General features: G+C 45.2%; 1 protein-coding gene across 1 annotated transcript in view; it reads left to right on the forward strand.

Annotated features, from left to right (window-relative positions):
* LOC142559665 (uncharacterized) overlaps positions 1-19,981 on the forward strand; it is a 221,859-nt gene that overhangs the window by 191,840 nt on the left and 10,038 nt on the right. The window contains exons 5-6 of the mRNA XM_075671234.1: positions 13,924-14,164; positions 18,366-18,393. Of these exons, the coding sequence (XP_075527349.1) occupies positions 14,083-14,164; positions 18,366-18,393 (110 nt within the window). The 5' untranslated portion in view covers positions 13,924-14,082. The remainder of the gene's footprint in view (positions 1-13,923; positions 14,165-18,365; positions 18,394-19,981) is intronic.

Consider the following 19,981-nt stretch of genomic DNA (forward strand, 5'->3'; position numbering starts at 1 on the left):
GTACGTCTCCGTCTTTTGTCGTTTCCCTACTTTTCTTCCACCAATTCTCCAATCACCTCTTACTAATGTCTATTGCGGACCTGTTTGCTTTACCACTGCTCCCGCTGAACCCAAGGGCTTCAAGGAGGCCAGTGGTGCCTAAATCGACCGCTGGGTAGACGTCTTCACATTCTAATAAAATATGCTCCGTTGTTTCCCTAGCTTTACCGCAGCAAGCACATGCTTCTTCTTCCTTCTTATATCTCGCTTTATAGGTGCGTGTTCTAAGGCATTCCGATCTCGCTTCGAAAAGTAATGAGCTTCCCTTTGAGTTATCATAAATGGTTTCTTTCTTGATTTCGTTTTTTCCTCTTAAGTAGTTACTCATGGCAGGTTTCTTTTCCATTGCCGCCACCCATGAGATTAATTCAGCCTCTCTGACTTTCCGCTTGACCTTCTTTGTTGCTGTGTTGCCCACCCCACAGGCCGCGTACTTGCTGGTAAGCTTCCTAGTTCTTAGTATGAAAGACAGCGGCAGCGCCTCTAGCGGCTTTCCGGAGCGTAACGGGGCGCCGGAAAACCAGGCGCGCCATTCCGGTCGCGTCACTATAGCGTATTCTAGTTCACTGTAGCCAAACGAATACGTGAATTACGATGTCGTTTATCCATTGTACAAGCTGTTTTGTCAACGTTATGATGTAATTTTGCCCTGGGACGCTTTTCTTGGCTTAGCATTCTACAGGGGAAAAATATTCATGCGTACGTCGTTGAACTGACGGGAAAGGGCGCGTCGATCATGTTTAAACTCATGAACTCGAACGTGCAGCTGTGATGCACATTCGCACCGTTAAGTATGAGGAAAGATGACACTGTCAAATTCTGCAAGAGGCAGTGAACCGAATGGTTTTATGATGTGACATCCAAGCATTAAGCCCGGCTGCGCACGCCATTTTTTTCTCTAGTTTCGGCGCATGGTAGTTTATCTGGTATTTAGAAAGATAAACATTGGGTTCCAGGAGAACTCCTGAATAGCAGTCAGTAAATACACAGAGTTAATGAGCAATTAATTATGTAATTTCACAATAAAGCTAACTATTACAACTGTAGCCATTAGTGATCACTGGTTAATGACCATAGTATGGTAACTTTTCTCGCCTTTACATGCCATTTTGTCGGAATATCAATTGAAATGTAATAAATGGAGAATCAACAACGAGACCTGCTGGGAACTGGTATGATGAAGTCAATAGTGATAATGAGTCATATATTTTACCGTTACATTCGTAGTTTTGATCGGTACACGTCGTCACTGGTGTCATTTGCACTTAATTAAATGAGCTCTTTGATTATGGTTGCTAAGTGATAACGCCGAGTCTGCCTTTCATACAGCATTGTGTCGTGGATATTAAATGAAAAGTCATTCAGCCAGTGCCACAATTATGATAATTAGGAGTGGTAGGAATGAGTTAATAGTGATCACGAATAACTTCCTTTAGTACATAGTACGAGGATGGTAGCCTTTATTAATATACGTCGTCATTTATATCCATTGAAAAGTTATTAAATGACTGTTTATTTGCATACCGCTGCTGACGGATCACGCCCGGTTTATTAAAGATCACTCAGTACAATCTTCACGTATAGTTTACAGTGTACCATAATGGACGTCAGAAGAAATGTCATACAAACAGTAATTATATTATATTCACTAGGAGATAATAGGACCGAGTCACTAGTGATCACAAATCACTTTGTTTGTGGTGGTAGTGGTAGCCTTGATTCGTGCACGTCTCCAATGGTATCAATCAAAAATGGGCCGTTGAATATTTTTGGTTACCATTGTTAATTGATGATATCGATTAGTTAGTGATCACTAGATATACTTCCCGTTCAATGTGCTTGTACTTTTAATCAGCACAGCGTCATAGATATCAAATGAATATTAATAAAAAATTCAAATATTATAGCTAAGAGAGGGTGGGATTGAGTCACTAGTGATAACGAATCACTTTGTTTAGTATGCCAGCTCTATTCTTTGCTTATTCATTGTCATTTCTATTTATCAGTTTCAATAAACTTTTTTATTGGATTATTCAGCAGACAGGATCGAAATATTGATCATTAGTGACTATGTTCACTTCAGTATTCTCGATTATTTGCAAATCCTAATTATTGGGATATAAACTGCAAGGTAATTTAAAGGGTGATTCAACAGTGATAATTAGGATCTTCGAGGTCTTAGTCACCGGTCATTACAAACCACTTTTTATTAGGATTGATTGCTGCGATTGCCGGGTAGAAGAAAAGTGTAAATAAAGAAGTGGTTAAGTGAACAATAGTGTCACGCGTATAAAACTATTGACACGATGTATTTACAATAGATACACAAACAGCAGCTGAGAATCCCGAGAGGCTGTTGCCACTTCGTCGTTTTCACCGTCGTCGACATTGTTCTCTTTTCCCACCATAACACGACCCCCGGCGAAAAGGCACCGTCCCGGTGCATCAGACGAGACCATCGGTAAGGGCACAGTAAGGCTTAAGCTGAGAGTCGTGTACGACCTCAGGTGATGCGCAACCGGGTGACATGACGGAGGACACGGGGATTATCTCATAAGTAACATTGGTCACATGACGTAGAACACGGTAAGGGCCTTTGTAGCACGGAAAGAGCTTCTCAGAGAGCCTCACTCGGCGGCACGGGGACCAAAGTAGTACGAGAGAGCCTGGTGAAAAGCACGTGTCACGATGGCGGCGATTGGTAAGCTCGCCGTTGAGTTTTCTGCGATGCCAACAAACGAGTACGGACAAGCTGGCGCGCATGGTCAGCGTGGGCGATGGCGTCGTGAGCATACTCGGTCCTCGAATCCCACAGCAAGGCGAGTGAAGTGTCCAATGGTAATACAGGGTTGCGACCGAAGAGCAAGTAAAAGGGGCGATACCCAGCATGCAGTATCGTGGCATGATGAATTATAGGCGAACGTGATATAAGGGAGAGCCACATCCCAGTCCTTGCGGTCGGGTGAAACGTATTTCAATAGCATGTCAGTAATGATCCGATTAAGTCGCTCAGTAAGGCCGTTGGTCCAGAGATGATAGAAGGCAGCCAGTTCGTGCTTGGTAGAACATGGGTGTAGGACATCGGCGATGACTTGGGAGAGGAAAGTGCGGGCGCTATCGGTAAGGAGCTGCCGCGGGGCGCTATGTGCTAAAATAATATCCCGGTGTAAGAAATCTGGGACCTTGGTTGCGGAGTTCGTGGGAAGTGCCCGAGTGATGGCATAGCGCGTCGCGTAGTCAGTACCGACAGCGATCCACCTGTTTCCGGAGCTGGACTCGGGGAAAGGGGCAAGGAGATCGAAATCTCACACGAAAGAATGGCTCATGTGGAAGGTTGATCGAGTGTAAGTACCCGGCAGGAAGCATTGCTGGCGTTTTCCGATGTTGACAGGGCTTCCAAGCAGCTACATAGCACCGTATGGAGCGTGTGAGGCCGGGCCAGCAGAAGCGGCGGCGTACGCGGTCGTAAGCGCGAGCAACCACAAGGTGTCCGGCAGTTGGGGCGTCACGAAGCTCCTGAAGCACGGTTGAGCGAAGGTGTTGAGGAACGACATAGAGAAGGGGAAGAACGTCAGTGCGAAAACTGCATCGGTAGAGTGTCCCGTTGTTGAAGACGAACCACCCTAACAATGGATCAGTCAGAGCAGATTCCATTCGGTCAATGAGAGTCTTCAAAGTAGCGTCATGGCGTTGCTCGTTAGCCATTTCTAAATGGTGGGAAATGGCAAGAAAGCTTGCGAAAACGTCCGTAGATCGGCGTTGGCGGGCGTTCGTACAGGGTAACGGGACAAGCAGTCGGCGTCCTTGTGTGGGCAACCAGACCTATACGCCACCCAATAGGAATACCCTTGTAGCAGCAAAGCCCATCGTCCAAGCCTCCTTGTGGGATCTTCCAAGGACGAAAGCCAACAGAGGGCGTGGTCGTCCGTTACAAAAGAATAGGGCCTGCCGTATAGATCGGGGCGGAATTTCGATACTGCCCACACAAGGGCCAAACATTCGCGCTCGGTAATAGAGTAATTTCGCTCCACAGGTGACAAAACACGGTTAGCGTACGCGATGACACGTTCATGGCCGTGTTGAACGTGTGCCAAGACGGCACTGATTCCGTGGCCACTGGCATTGGTGCGCCCCTCTGTAGGGGCTGAAGTAGCGAAGTGTCCTAGAGTCGGGGGGGTGGTGAGCCTGGTGGTAAGGCGAGAAAAGGCGGCGGCCTGAGACGCTTCCTAAGAAAACGGCACACTTTTCTTCATGCGATTTGTCAGAGGGCGCGCTATGGTGGCAAAATCTTTAACAAAGGGGCGGCAGTAAGAGCAAAGGCCCGCGAAACTTCGAACATCTTTTGCGGACTGTGGAAGAGGAAAATCTTTCACGGCGTGAATTTTCTCCGGGTCTGGTTGAATGCCAGTCGCATTTATGACATGCCCATGAACAGTAATCTCACTGTGGCCGAAGTAACATTTCTTGGAGTTGAGCTGTAGACCGGCCTTGCGAAAACCAGCAAGTGCAGCTGAAAAGCGCTCAGTGTGTGTGGTGAATATGGGCAAGAACACAATAACATCACCTAGGTAGCAGAGACCAGTCGACCTCTTGATTCCTTGGAGTAATCAGTCCATAATACGCTCAAAGGTAGCCGGTGCGTTGCATAACCCAAACAAATACCGATAGTGACTAGTCATAGTTATTAAGGCTAAAGCCCCCTTGTCAGATACTAGGACAGGAGGTTCTGGGTTCATAGAGGTCCCAGGTACCCTTGTGCCTCGGACCTCAATGGGCCCCATGTGCGACTAGGGTAGTTAAAGGTCCCGGAGCCCACTACTCGGTCTCGACAGGGTGGTAAGAACTTACCTATTGGCCGCAAAATTGGTGCGGAAAGACTCTGGCTGGTCAGAGGTTCCTGGCTTGCGGTGGGGGCCTTCAGTCCATGGCACTGCTTGCGGCTTCCGCTCTACGGGCCCGGCCAGTCCGACTCAGCTGATTGTCTAGGCTCTCGGTGGTCAGCAGCTCGTCCAATCACTCCACTGTATGGTGGGTACAGCAGTGATGGCCTGACACGCCCACGTGATATGGAATAAGGTATAACTGCGAGTCGGCCTAGTTGGGACAGATTCATCTTAAAACTTTTTGTGCGCAAACAAACAGGCACGAAGAATAGGGGCAACACAAGGACGAGCGCTTTCTAAGAACTGGTTTTATTTTTGAAGAACTACCTGCTTAAATACCCACAGATCTGCGCGATCTAGTCAACAAAGCACGCCTATAGCGCATATGATACCCGCAGATCTGCGCAATCAAATCGAAAGAGCACGTCAATATTACATATAACACTTGTGATAAAAATACGTGGACAAAAGCCACCCTGCAAAACTAAAAAGAGCAAGGTGCATAAAACAACCACTTACAATACAATGCGTTAAATATGTGATGATAGAAGCGAATTTTCTTGATCTAACAATGAAACAGAAGGATGGCTGATGCATTTTTCTTTTTGTTTTTCAATCCAGTGTGCTTCCACGATTTCCCTAGCGGTTTGATTCCTATGCCTATACAAAATGTCTGTGCTAGTAAGACAAGGGGAGCAATCATGTTCTTGGCAGTGCATTGCCAAATGCGTACTAGGGCGACCTTTCAGACTAGACAAGTGCTCCCTTAGCCTCGTGTTAACGCATCTCGCAGTCTGCCCTACGTACACATGGCCGCACGTCAGAGGCATCTGATAGACAACGTTCTTCGAAAAAACAATAAATTGGTCCTTGCGGGGATGTTTAACACTACATTCTTTCTTTACATCATCCTTTCATTCGATCTTATTTTTAACGTTAGAGCACACACTACCTATTTTGTTTTTTGCCGAAAATACCACTATTACTGCATAACAACCAGCCACCTTTTTAAGTCTATGTGAAAGGCCGTGCACATACGGAATCACTGAAACCTCGGAAGCTACATCCTTGTGCCTTTGATTCTTTGTGCATTGTCCTTTATCCTTCTTAAGTTCTTTCATTAGTCTAGCGCACGACGCCAGCATCCCAGCGAGCGGGTACCCAGCTTTCGACATCGTCGACAGGTTAGCACTTACAAGGGACATTGCCAGGAGTGTACCAGAGAAAGAAAAAGAACGATGTGTGGTGGAGTGTGTGGACGTGGTGGCTAAAGCATCGGTAAGCGATAGATCCAGACCCAATGTTGATAGGACTGCTAAGTATTTGGTTGAGAATAATCTGCGTGTTGTTCAAGCAGACATGGAAGGCTTTCTGGTTGTTGTACCAAATGATTGTTACTTAGAAAATGCTTTCCTAGCGGTGAACAAGTGCTTTAAGAAATGTGATGTGAATGCAGAAAACGTTAAAAAGAAAGCGGTGGAGCTATTGAAAAAATGTGACCAAGATAAGCTTGCGTCACGTGTAAAGAACTCAAAGGAATGAAATTGGAGATATTTTTAACGGCAAAAACTCACAAGCAAGAAATTCCGTTTAGGCCAATTGTGTCCGAGCGAGGGTGTTGGCAAGTTCTGGTCGCGGAGTTTCTGCAAAAAATGTTGAATTCCTTAGAAGTGCAGGATCCGTACTTATTGAAAAATTCTGAAGGCCTTGTGAATTGTCTGGCATCAGATAGTACAAGCTGCAGCTGGGGATTCAGCATAGATGTTCAAGATCTTTACTATTCCTTACCGCATGGGCCCCTGATGTGCAGTGTTAAAGATTTCATAACAAATGAGAATGATGAGGTCTCATTCCGCAATACGTGCGGCATGGCCGTTGAATTCGTTCTTGAACTTCTGCATTTTTATTTAGCGAATACACATGTAGGGATTCTGTGGTGAAACGTATATACAGGCAAGGGGTGTGTGCATCGGGTCAAAGGTAGCTCCCATCCTAAGTAGCATTTTTTTGGGAAGCATAGACAGAGAGTTGGCCAAAGATTTAGAAGGTGTAGTAAGTAAGGTATACAGATATGTCGATGACTACTTGATTTTAGGCTGTGCTGTAGACAAGGATGCTTTCAGGAATAGGGTTGTAGAGGCCTTCAATTCTCTGGCCAAGGGCTTACCATTTACTTCGGAAGTAGCGGTAGATAATAAGCTACAGTTTCTTGATGTCAAGTTAAAATTCCTACCGGAACATGTGTGCTGGTCATTCTCACCCCGAGCTGGAAAACCGCTAATGAACTATGCCTCAAACCATTCCAGGCTTGTGAAGAATGGGATAGTCATTTCGTGTTTCCGGTCAGCGTTGTTGAAGTCATGTCACCACAGTGTAAAGATTGAATTTTTTGAGCAAGTTGATAGGTTGAGAAAGGCTGGGTACCCGCTCGCTGTGATGCTGGCGTCGTGCGCTAGACTGATGAAAGAACTTAAAAAGGATAAAGGACAATGCACAAAGAATCAAAGGCAGAAGGATGTAGCTTCCAAGGTTTCAGTGATTCCGTATGTGCACGGCCTTTCACACAGACTTAAAAAGGTGACTGGTAGTTATGCAGTAAACGTGGTATTTTCGGCAAAAAAAAATAATAGGTCGTGTGTGTTCTAAGGTGAAAAGGAAGTTCGAAAGTAAGGATGATGCAAAGAAAGAATGTAGTGTTAAACATCCGCGCAAGAACCAGTTTGTTGATTGCGCGGAGAACGTTGTCTATCAGATCCCTCTGACGTGCGGCCATGTGTACGTAGGGCAGACTGCGAGATGCGTAAACACGAGACTAAGGGAGCACTTGTCTAGTCTGAAAGGTCGCCCTAGTACGCGTTTGGCAATGCACTGCCAAGAACATGATTGCTCCCCTTCTCTTACTAGCACAGACACTTTGTATAGGCATAGGAATCAAACCGCTAGGGAAATCGTGGAAGCACACTGGATTGAAAAACAAAAAGAAAAATGCATCAGCCATCCTTCTGTTTCATTGTTAGATCAAGAAAATTCGCTTCTATCATCACATATTTAACGCATTGTATTGTAAGTGGTTGTTTTATGCACCTCGCTCTTTTTAGTTTTACAGGGTGGCTTTGGTCCACGTATTTTTATCACAAGTGTTACATGTAATATTGACGTGCTCTTTTGATTTGATTGCGCAGATCTGCGGGTATCATATGCGCTATAGGCGTACTTTGTTGACTAGATCGCGCAGATCTGTGGGTACTTAAGCAGATAGTTCTTCAAAAATAAAACCAGTTGTTAGAAAGCGCTCGTCCTTGTGTTGCCCCTATTCTTCGTCCCTGTTTGTTTGCGCACAAAAAGTTTTAAGAAGGTATAAGGTGGCTTTAGCTGAGCACCATGGGCAGCGAGGATGGTATGCCGTAGGAAGTATTTTACAGAAGATGTGTAAATTAGGATTCGTGCCAGTTTGGGTTTGCTTCCCACTGACCGATTGCTCTTTATTTAGTATTTGATTGGAGTCCACAGGGATATGTGCCATTGTGCTTGGACTCATTCTGCGCTATTTTCATTATCGACACACTATTTTTGCACACATACACACGAAAAATGCGCAGTAGTCTAGCCATAATCAGTTTCGCTGTAAAAACTTTCGGTGTAGACACACTGGCAGACAAAAAAGAATTATTAGGTTTAAATTGCCAAAACCACTTTCTGATTATGAGGCACGCCGTAGTGTAGGCGTCCGGAAATTTTGACCACCTGGGGTTCTTTAACGTGCGCCTAAATCTACACACTGGTAGACAGGCAACTTAGGACGCTAACAGAGCACGGAAACGTGAACAGTAATGCTTTTCTATGAACAGGTGTCTTCCTTAACTGGCTTCATAACACGACCGTTTGGTTGGTGGAAGCACCGTCGGCGCTTGTTTGAATTTGAATGCAGTAGTCGAACAGCATCCTGTCACACAAGGTACGTGAACGGCATCAGATTGCAAGTTGGAAGACAAATTGATAGCAACGACGGGGGCGACTTGGAAAAGACATGAAAAAAAAAGTGATTGTCTCGTTCTGTGTGTGGCCCCAAAAAGAACAATTTGATTTGGTCGCCACGCCAGCACTCTGTCAGCAAAAAAGCCAGCGGATGCCACGCTTTGTTGTAATCGATGTTATGCGAAACAGTGTGCGGGGAGCCTACAAAGTTTACGAAATGACCATGAAAGCACTAAGACGTAGGTGGCTGTTTCATAACCTACATGGCGCGCATGCCACGATATTCATTTCATGACTAATCATTTATGTGTCGTCATACACTATCGTCAGACTATGTCAATTTTAGTACATACCAAGACGTAGGCGACTTTTTCTGATCTACATGCCACACATGCCGTGAAAGTTATGTCATGATCTATCATTTATTTTCGTCATAGGATGTTGTGATATTATGCCCATTCTGGTACAAACCAATTTAACGAAACGACCATTAGAGCACCAAGACGTAGGTGGCTGTTTCAGGACCTACATGACACACATGTCATGACCTATCATTTATGTTCATCATACACTCTTGTCATACTATGCCAAATGTGGCACAAACCAAGTTAACGAAACGACCATGAGAGGACCAAGATGTAGGCGGCTGTTTCATGACCTACATGACAAACTCATGATATTCATGTCATGACCGATCATTTACATTCTTCGTACACTCCTGTCATAATATGCCAATTTTTTTGCATACGAAGATGTAGGTGGCTGTTTCATGACCTACATGACACATGTCATGGCATTCATATCATGATCTAGCAGTTATGTTCGTCTTAAACTCATGTCATACTGTACGGATTTTGGTACACACCAAGTTAACGAAACGACCATGAGAGCAACAAGACGTAGGCGGCTGTTTCATGAACTACATGACAGACATGTCATGATATTCATGTCATGACTCACCACCAGCCAAGCAACTCGATAAAACGCAAGCAGTCGCGTTTAGGCGACTCCAAACAAACACATACCCATAGTGAAAGTACATTAACAAAATCACACGGGCAAGGTAAGGGGCATATGTAGGCTCTGTTCAGAAACAGGGACACTCAGACACATAATGTGGGAATGCACCTCGCTCCCGTTTTCTCATTCTCCGGCCAGCACCGAGACTGACTGGACCGCCTGGCTTAGGGCCGGGGACGTTGACCGACAGCTTGTGCTAGTGGACTGGGCAGAGAAGGCCAAGCATGCCCAGGGCCTTACTGAACCCTCAGCCACCTCCCCCCTCCCCCTTTTAATAATGTTTATCACTAGCGCCACCTATCATTTATGTTCTTCATACACTCTTGTCATGCTATGGCAGCTTTGGTACATACAAAATTAACGAATCGACCATAAGACCACCAAGACGTAGGCGGCTAGACAGACAGACAGACAGACAGACAGACAGACAGACAGACAGACAGACAGACAGACAGACAGACAGACAGACAGACAGACAGACAGACAGACAGACAGACAGACAGACAGACATAGATAGATAGATAGATAGATAGATAGATAGATAGATAGATAGATAGATAGATAGATAGATAGATAGATAGATAGATAGATAGATAGATAGATAGATAGATAGATACCGTGAAAGTGACAAATGTTCGCCAAGAAATGCTTTGCATTTAAAATGTGGAAATAGTATTTGCACAGCGTAGTGTAGGGATGGTGTCTTCCAGTATTCGAGTTTGACCGAGTTTGCTGTTTTACGGGTGTTATATGGTGCTGAAAACCTGGGGCGCGTATTAAAGACCGGGCACGAAATTCACGCAGCATTATTTGCCTCTGAAATCTAGCCGCTATGATGAAAACGATGAGGACAAAATTCGGTTTGGTTTAGTGCCTGGTGCAATGGCCTAACAGCTGGTTGGGTCCGTTGGTTCGCTGGTTCATGTTCCTGTACGAGTGGTTCATGCCTAGTATGGGGGATAAACCAAGAATCGGGTGAGTTACTAAAATAATTAGTCAACTCTAAAAAGAAACACTCATGAAAAATTTTGAAAAGATAAAAGAAAGTGTCCGTCAAAGAATAAGAATAAGAAGTCATATAAAGAGTTAAGTATTTAGAGTAGTACTGATCCTTTTATAAACATCACAACAGCTAGATCAACATCCTTGTCATAATGTCTTAGAGACGAGGCTTCCAAAGCTAGGTATCGGGAATGGCTAGATTCAATCTAGCACCGTGGACCAGTCCTCCTTAAGTGTGCTTTTTAATGATAAAAATGACGGCATGCTACAACAACCATTCTAGTGCTTCAGCCTCACCACATTATTAGCACAAGAAGGAGGATGCCAGACCATATTGATGCTTATGATAGCGTAATGTAGTTATTCGATAGCGGAATTTGTTAAACAGGAATTCAACTTTTATAGTACGGAAGACGTTTCTACTGCAATGGAATAGGAAGTGTCGGTGATCAGTTAAATTTGTTAATGATAGGTGCCAAATGTCATGCATGACTGCAGGTCTCCTGATCCTAGCAGCCGTTATGAAAGCTGAGACAGGAAGGACCGAGAATGAAGCCACTAAGGGCCGCTCTTGCCAAGCTACCTGGCAATTCATTCATTACTAATCCTTTGTGACCAGGTACCCATACCAATCCAATTACTGTTAACTGAGAGGGTATTAGACAATGAAAATTACCTGTACGTGAGCGACAGTTTGCAGTTTGCAATTGCAATTTGTAATTTGCAATTGGCAGAAGAAGACCAGTTACTGTAACAACTTCCGAGATTGACGAGTTCCCTTTTCGTAGGGCTAATGCAGCCACCAGAAATTTGGCTAAGAATACCGCTGTGTAATCAAGAAGTCGCAAGGAGAACGATCCGTCAAAAGTGGAAGAGAAAATGCGACTTTCAAATTTTTATTCGGTTTGCGACGCATCTGTCACCATGATGGCGTTTCTTTTTAGCTGCGTAAAGTGATTGTGAAACATGTCATTTAATATACTGTAAGACAGATGTTTCGCGTTGTTCGGAGAGATCTTAACGCGATTGCGTTAAGGGCCCCGTGGCGCAGAAGATCCGATGTCGGCGTCGGACGTCGCTTGGCGAAAAGGTACTTCGACCCACACCCACGCAGGCCATCCGCGCGGAGCAGAGACGTTGCTGAACTAATTGAATTCTTCAGAGTAAAATACGTCAGAATAATCGTAATGTACGACCTAAACACAATCTACACACATGATAGCGTCGGAGTTTAATTTGGAAATACCAGAGGACATAACTCTGTGACGCGAAAACTCGAACAGAAACCCCTTTTCCGACTGGCGGTGCCCGCTCACTACCTTGCAACACAATCGCCCTCGGCTCTGCGCATCGGCAAGAAAACTGCGATTGCCGGGAAGCGTGACAAGCAGTCAGGGACCTTTAAAATTTATCGCGTTCCACTCTCAAAGGCAAAGCTTAAGGGTGCTCCAAATTTTCGTCAAATGCAACATGGGGACCCTATCCCAGTGCCAATAAGAGGGACTTCACATAATCATACAATTAAGGGACCAAGAAGTGCCTGTATGAAGATGACATGAGGAATGTTGAACCGAGGCCAGGAAGATTGGAAAAATCAGGCAGGCTGAGAAATGAAAATGAAGTGTAATATTTTAGGGCAATCATACATCTTCAAGGATGTTTCGACCGTTAGTAACCGAAATCTACGCGAGATATATGGCAAGCATGCTTCTAGGTATAATACATTGCTGGCAACAAAGTCTGGTAAACCAAGGCGTAGGCGTGGAGCTTCCCATCCCAGAACTACAAGGGGACGTAACTTATATGCCAACGCACCCCAATGTATAATACATTAAAATTACAAAATTGGCAGCACATACATTTTATAAATAATCACAAGAGGGTCACCGTATATAAAATCAATATAGCCATCACTATACACCGCTTCGCTGGTGATCCACCTTCACTGCGTAGAATGGCAGTGAATTTTGTTTAATCGATTTAATTAAACGTAGTGTTCTATACGATCATAAGCTTTTGATGTACCTAAAGTTGCTCGAGCTGGAATTTGTTCCTGGCGTCGTGCTAGATTTATCCGGTTTTCCAGGTCCACATGAGCGTGACAAATGGAAGAGCAAGATCAAAATCCAATTTGTCAAGGGTTAAGCGTATCTTTGCCCTCTACCAATTTTTTATTATGAACATTCAGAATCCTTTCTAGTAAGTTAACGAAATTAGTAGTTAGAGAAATTCGTCTAATTAAGTCAGGCGTGTATCTTTCGCAATTTTTAAGAGCCGGAATAATTTTGGCGAGTTTCAGCCTAGCGGGAATCCACGCAAATTAAGTAGAATAGTTTGCTACATTTATAAGGTCATAAGGTCAAAATTTTTTTGCATTTTCCCGGTTACTCTTTCAGCACTAGAGGAGGAATATGGCAGACTTTCCGCTTCCTTAGCCTGTTCAAACATGAAGGTCTCTGTAAAATCATCAGACAGCATTCATAACTTGGTACATGAAGGAGGAGGAGGAGGAAGAATAAACATTTTATTGATGAGGAAAAAAAATGGTGGAAGGGAGCGGTGCAGGGTGGGTCCCTATTCCAAGACTCCAATGGCCATCGCGACCCGCCCAGCTTGATCTAGGAGATAGCAAGGAAGAGAATCTGCTCTCTAAACCTTTTGCTACATCTTGTAATATCTGCGTCATTTCTTCTCCAGTGAAAAACATACGAGTCGATGTTCCCCGGACGCCGAAGTATTTTTTCTACTAAGAACAAAATCGAAAAGTGCACGCTTACTTTGAGATTTTGATAGAAAATCAAGATGGTGGCAATCGTCATCGTCTTTTGCTTTAGAAACGGTATGTTTAATTTCAGCTCTGTTGCATTATATAATCAGTCCATTTTTTCACACTGGTTATGTAACAACATCTTCCAGGCTGCTTTTCCTTCTTTTATGATCACAACAGAAGTGTCGCAGCAATGAAATGCTTCCTTCCTGTTATTCCTCTTCTTCTCCTCACTAGTCACGTCTACGGGCTGCATCCGACCGTGGCGCCACCCGCCAGCCTCGGCCCGCACGAGGCTCGCTGCTGCTTCGTCCCAGGGTCTGAGCTCGGTGCGCGCGCCGCCGCCGAAAGAACCGAGGGCCGTGGTAACGCCGATCGCGGGAGCAACAATCAGCCATGATCAACCCGGAGGTCGGCAGGGGCGCCTCCGGCTACTTCGAACGGGGACACCACCGGGCAGAAGGGGTGCCGGACATCGGTGAGTAGCGGGGACGAGGCGGGAGGGGGCCGGCAACAGCTTCGCAAAGTGCAGATCGCCTGACGGGAAAACGACGAAGTGCTGCCACTTCGTTATACCGAGGTCCACCTTTGAAGGGACCACGTCAAGGCGCGCCAGGTTCATCGTGAAATCACGTCTGCCTAAGAGTGGTCGAGTCGCCAGCTGCGAACAGCGCTAGTGTGCGCAGCCTTTAATTCTACTAGGTTCCAATCTACTCATTCTATAGCACACGCACCGAGCGTGCGTCATGGTCACGCGTGGTCTTATTGCGTCGTCGCCGTGTACTTAGCGAAAGACGACGATCAAATCGGCTGACTGACACTCGAGACAAGTGGGATTCACCCGGCTCGAGCGAAACGGCTTCCGTAGCTAGATTGAAATGGCCCTGCTTCGCATCATGTGACCGGTAGTCTGTGACGCGAGGTTCCTTGGATGGAAGCTTGGGCTAGCTGCAGTTTTATTTGAGTGATAAGTTTACCTCCGTACTGCACAAGTAACAATGATTCGATATGATGCCACCAATGTGCTTCATATTATGTGCCACAGTGCTGAATGGCAATAGGAGCGGGAGCCATTTGTCAGGCTTTTGTAGCCGTTTGCTCCTGATCCAGCTTCTGTAATAGAAGCAAATAAACCTTCACCTTCAACATTTGGAATGGCAAAAAAGCCCGAGAGTCATGGACGAAAGGAAGACGCAAGACGGACACATACGCCATGTGTATCTTAAGATGTGTTATACGCAATGTTTTACACAAGCAGTGTGGTGTCTTAAGTCTTCCTCTCGTGTCTTGCACACTCTTTTACTACGCCTACCAAGTTTTATCCCCAAGTTCCCGCACTGCGCATCGACACTTATGCCACCAGCCGCCGGAGCTAATAGTATTACTACCTGTACTGATATCCAGCTAGCCGTTGCGAATCGGCTGAAAGTGTTAGCCTAACATAATACATGTGCGTATAGTCACCACACAAGTACGAAGATAGTGCTTGTCTTTGGCTAGAGTATGGTAGCGGGCATTTTCTGCACTAATATCCTGAACCTGGAATAATGCGTGATAGAAGGCATTCCAAGGTGCTGTGAATACTCAAAGGTTGACCTAACACTTTAGTGCCTAATCTTCTGTGATTTTAGACAAACAAGCGCCTTCAGCACGAAACAGCCAATAATATACGTCCTCCTCAAAATGGGATTCGGGCTTTTACGTGATCCCTTTAGCTGTGCCCCGCTTCGCACATACACTCGGGCAGGAACACAGGAGACCTGTTCTTGTATTGTGTACTCGTTGTCCTTGTGTTACCGCAGCTTGCGAGATGCGTAGCCTACTTGAATTACGAGATCATGCATGAGGCTTCTCCGTGTATTGCGGTCAGCATGAATACACAGACTGACTTGCAGTACACACTGACTCCGTACCTATAGCTTGAGTAGCTTAAACTGGCATGGATACACTTGCTACCTGGCCACTGATGTGCAAAGAGCACATCTGAATGGCTCTTATAGGTTACATTCATCATTTGTTTGCTGCACTGGTTAAGCGCTCTGAATCTCGAGTCGTCACATAGTTTGTTATCGCGCAGCCGCGAAATTGATATTTGTCTTCTAACGGGCGGCCTAAGGCTAGAATCTCGGACAGGGAAAAATATTTCTTCAAATGAAAAGTTTTCGAAAACAGCCGTGTCAACCGCTCTCCTGACTCTGCTGGGCAAGAACGCGTGTGGTTATACCCAAGAGGATGACGGAACAGACGAAAGATGTTCTTATTATTTCCTATTATTTTCAACATGGAAGTGGCGATGCGAAGAAATTAAATATTTGTATAGAGTTTAGGATGCATGGGTGTTATCGTGTTGCTCAGTGGTTGTACTAACACGTGAAACTAGTAAACCACATGAAACGGCCATACAACGTTGGACACTGCTTCGCCACGTCTATTTCACGTGGTGTGACCTGAAATGAACAACTGCACAATGTACCTGAAAGGAGCAATCAGGTGCAACGGACTCGAGCGCTGATTAGAGTTTGCAGAATAAAGCCCCTTAAACTTCGTAAAGTTGTGGCACGCTTTCAAGAATGCCGCCACCTCCTCCTCGCGCGCTCTAGGCAACGCCGCGTCGCTATTGGCCTAATAGCATCGCGTGGGCCCTCGCGCCGTGCATCAGCGCCATTTTTGCTCGAGAAGCGTCTACGGAGTGGCGAGGAGCGCATGTTGGCGCTGTTGCTAGGCTCGAGCAGTGTAGGCGGCGCCACGGTCGAGGAGGGAGCGTGAAAGAGAGGAGAAACGAGGTGGAGTCAAGGCGGAGGAGGAGAGTGTCTCTACTTTACGAAGTGTAAGGGACTTTACTTGCAGAACATAAAACCTGATATTGTGACAGAAACGGTGTGACGACAAGTTCTTTCCCACTGATAGCGGTTGCCGTAACCAAGATGGTCGACTTCCAAGTTTCAGTGCTGCTTCGCACTTTTCAGAAGCAGGAATTCAGCTAGTCCGGAGGGCGGCAGGGATGGCGACATCAGTGAACCTATTCACGCCGTATTTTCATGTAATTCGAGGTCCGCCATCTTGTTGGCTAACCATAGTTGGCTAACCCATCTTGGCTGGGTTAGCCAACTGAGGTGGGTGAAAAAGCGCACTTGTGGAATTGCTTAACTTCCGCAAGTGCGCTTCTCTGCAGAATACGCTTAACTCAAAGAAGATGGCGGACCTAGCAATATAGGTAAGCATAAAGCATAGCGTACGATCTGGTTCATAAGGCGTGCGAAGGCGTTCATAAGGCGTTCAGCTGCATAGCGCTTTGAGAGCGACGCCGAGCATGTTGCGTAGGGCACCAGAACTTTGCAGAGAAACCTGCTTACAGCATGCTGATCAGAAAACTGAAATTGACACGACAATATGCCTGATTAATAAAGTAAAAACAAGGTAAGAAAAGAAAGAACCCAGATGCTTAGTACCGACGGCATGCATTCCACGGTCGCTCTTGTGACGGACAATTTATTTGGTTCCAGAAGGGTACGTCGATGTCATTGTGGTGTAAGCAGATCGCGTATGCCACGTTTGGCTGCCTGGTTACACGGGTAGTGGGGATGGGGGGAGGGGGACGGACAAGTCGGGCTTCCATTATACAGCTTTTAAGCCATCCCCACCAGTTGCGTATAGTTCGTGTCTTTACTTAACGCACCGCATCATGTCAGGAAACGATGAATTTCGAACAATTTGTGAGCGTGACCAGTACAACCGCAAGAGACTGTGTTGTTCACGTATAGTAGTACAGACGGGAAATCGAAGTGCAAGGCGGCGCGCCCCAGATTACGAAAATATTCTACCTTTTCTTGTGTCCTACGGTCAATAATCTTTAGACGCTTATTGTACATCAGTGTATTAGGCAGTAAATAACTCCTTATGATCTTATGATCTGATGTCCTTCTTAGCATATACCGACGCATCCGCTGTGCTCCTTTGGTGTGGCACGGAAAACTGAAAAAGAAGGGGAAGCGGTATATAGAAACGCAGCGAGGTAAGCAAGACGCACATCCAGTTTGCTACCATGCTCTGGGGCAAGAAGGCTAAGGAAGTAAAAAAGAGGAGAGAATATATTGTACAATGGCGCTTCATCCGCAGATGCAGACCGAAACAACAGTCGTTCGCTGACGTCTGTTGATTTCACGAACTACAATAATGCGCGTATTGGGGCTTTCTGGGCTTCTGACCATGGCCCGAGTAAATTTTATGACTGTACGGGATCTTGCGATGTATAGATGGCGCTGGTCATCTAGAGGGGAGAGATTAAATGAGGCAAAAGAAAGAAGGAGCAAAAAGTTAGTAAATAAGCTACTTCAAAAGGGTTCTCCGCTTCTTGAAAATGCGTTGTTTCATTTCTCTCCGCATTCATTCGATTTCACCGAGTTCTGGCGTTCTGAGAGTAAAATAAGAGAGTGGCACGTTTCCTGGCTTCGGGCACACTATCTAAATGAAGTTAAAAGACGAGTACAATAAAGCAGCGATATCAAGGACGATTTGACACATGTTAAAACTTTGCTAGATGCTTATTACGTGTTTCTTTTGGGTGTTAATTGGCGCTTTTGGGCGCTAAATATTCTCAATAAGTTTGACAATAATAATCAAGAATACTGCAAAGTTTAGTGCGATGTCTTCATACCCCACGTGACTTCTTTCATTCACAGCTGTCCTGAAGACTGTGCGCCCTCCACCGTAAGTTAATAATCACGCTGAACCTTCTCACAGTGACGGATCAGCTGTTCACGTTTTCATGCAGGAATCGTTTAGTGTTGTACCTAAATTCGATTTTTTTTGCTGCACCAGACAGTCTTCGTTTGGTGACGACGTTAAAGTTGCAAGTGGCAGTAGACTCCTGCGTACAACCCGCCACAAAAATTTACGGGACGGAGCTCTAGAAGAAATACGAATCACCCCAAATTAAACCATAGGGCTTTCTTATCTCGTGACCGCAATAACTATCACACACTACAACTTTGAATTCGAGGCTGCCTCGCCTCCTAAGCTGCTGTGTCTAACTGCGTATTTTGCATTTCCCAAGATGGCGCTGAAGTGATGCTGAGCCTATCTAAATTAACAAAAAGCAGTGGTACGTTCACAGTGTACCAATATAGAAGGCAAAGCCAAGTCTGTTTAAAGCCGGTAATTTTAGTTATTTGTTTAGCTGAAAAGAAATCTAAGCAAATAACAGTAACGAGGTTCCGACTTACCCGTCTGTTGAATCGCTGCTGGAACAGAGATACGGTGTTCACTTCCGTGCTTTGGTACAGGGTACAAAGGCCAGCCGAAACAGGAGACTTCGTCTGCGCTGATCACATTGAAAGCTAACGGAAGCCGACGTTTACGAACGCGGCCCAAGCCTACGAGACTAACAACACAATGAAGGTTGCCCAAAAGTATGCGCCCACGGAGTCAGCCTGTCGCGAGGTTTTCTGTTTTGCCGCGTTTAGAAGTGAACAGGTTACCTGAATGCTTATCATTGGGCGCTTTCTGCTCTAGTTGACGTAGCTCTGTTTCACGTGTGCGCTTGTTCCATGTGTGCGAAGGACAACTGTCACTAAATTTTGATCTTGTAGTTCAACACATGCAGCGTCGTTTTTTTTGTCGACACTAATGTCTGGTGCGGCTTTTCAGTGCGGAATATCATCGACTCATGTGGTATTCAATACTTGTGTGGATGCTATCGAAGGTCTAGACAAATCTGAAGTTTCGGGTTAAACCCGGAATGCCCACAAACCATTCCACATAAAGTAAAATTAAGACTTGTCCACCTTTTTATTTCGGCCATGGGGAGCATATTCAAACAAAAAAAGCTATGAGAAGTTCGTCCTAAGAATTAACACAGTAATTAATCTGTTATTGATTCAAACTGTAATTGATTCGAAAAACGGTACTAAGGAATTCGCGTTAAGCTTAAAGCCTTAATTATAGCCCTAAAATTAGAATTCTGAGGTGTCAGACTCTAGTGCAGTTTAAATGATACGTTGGGCTTTGTTGGGCTAACGAGAGTGAAGTCACCTAGCATTACTTTGGCGCAAAGAAAATCGCTTATCTGAGACAACGAGGCAAGCTTTGTCGCTTTCAACTTCGTACCTGAACTGCATCGCAGATGACCTCAGCGCATGCAAATTTACTGATTTCGCAGTATTTTTGTGTATTTGTTTGTTTGCTTTAGCGGATAACTGAATGCACAAGATATTTCAGGACAAGTTTTCTGTTGAAGGATTAAGGTTTCTGTTCTGGAACGTCGGGTACTGTACTCTTGCGCAAAAGAAAAAATAAA

This window comes from Dermacentor variabilis, chromosome 10 (genome assembly GCF_050947875.1).
Source record: "Dermacentor variabilis isolate Ectoservices chromosome 10, ASM5094787v1, whole genome shotgun sequence".
Classification (NCBI taxonomy): domain Eukaryota; kingdom Metazoa; phylum Arthropoda; class Arachnida; order Ixodida; family Ixodidae; genus Dermacentor; species Dermacentor variabilis.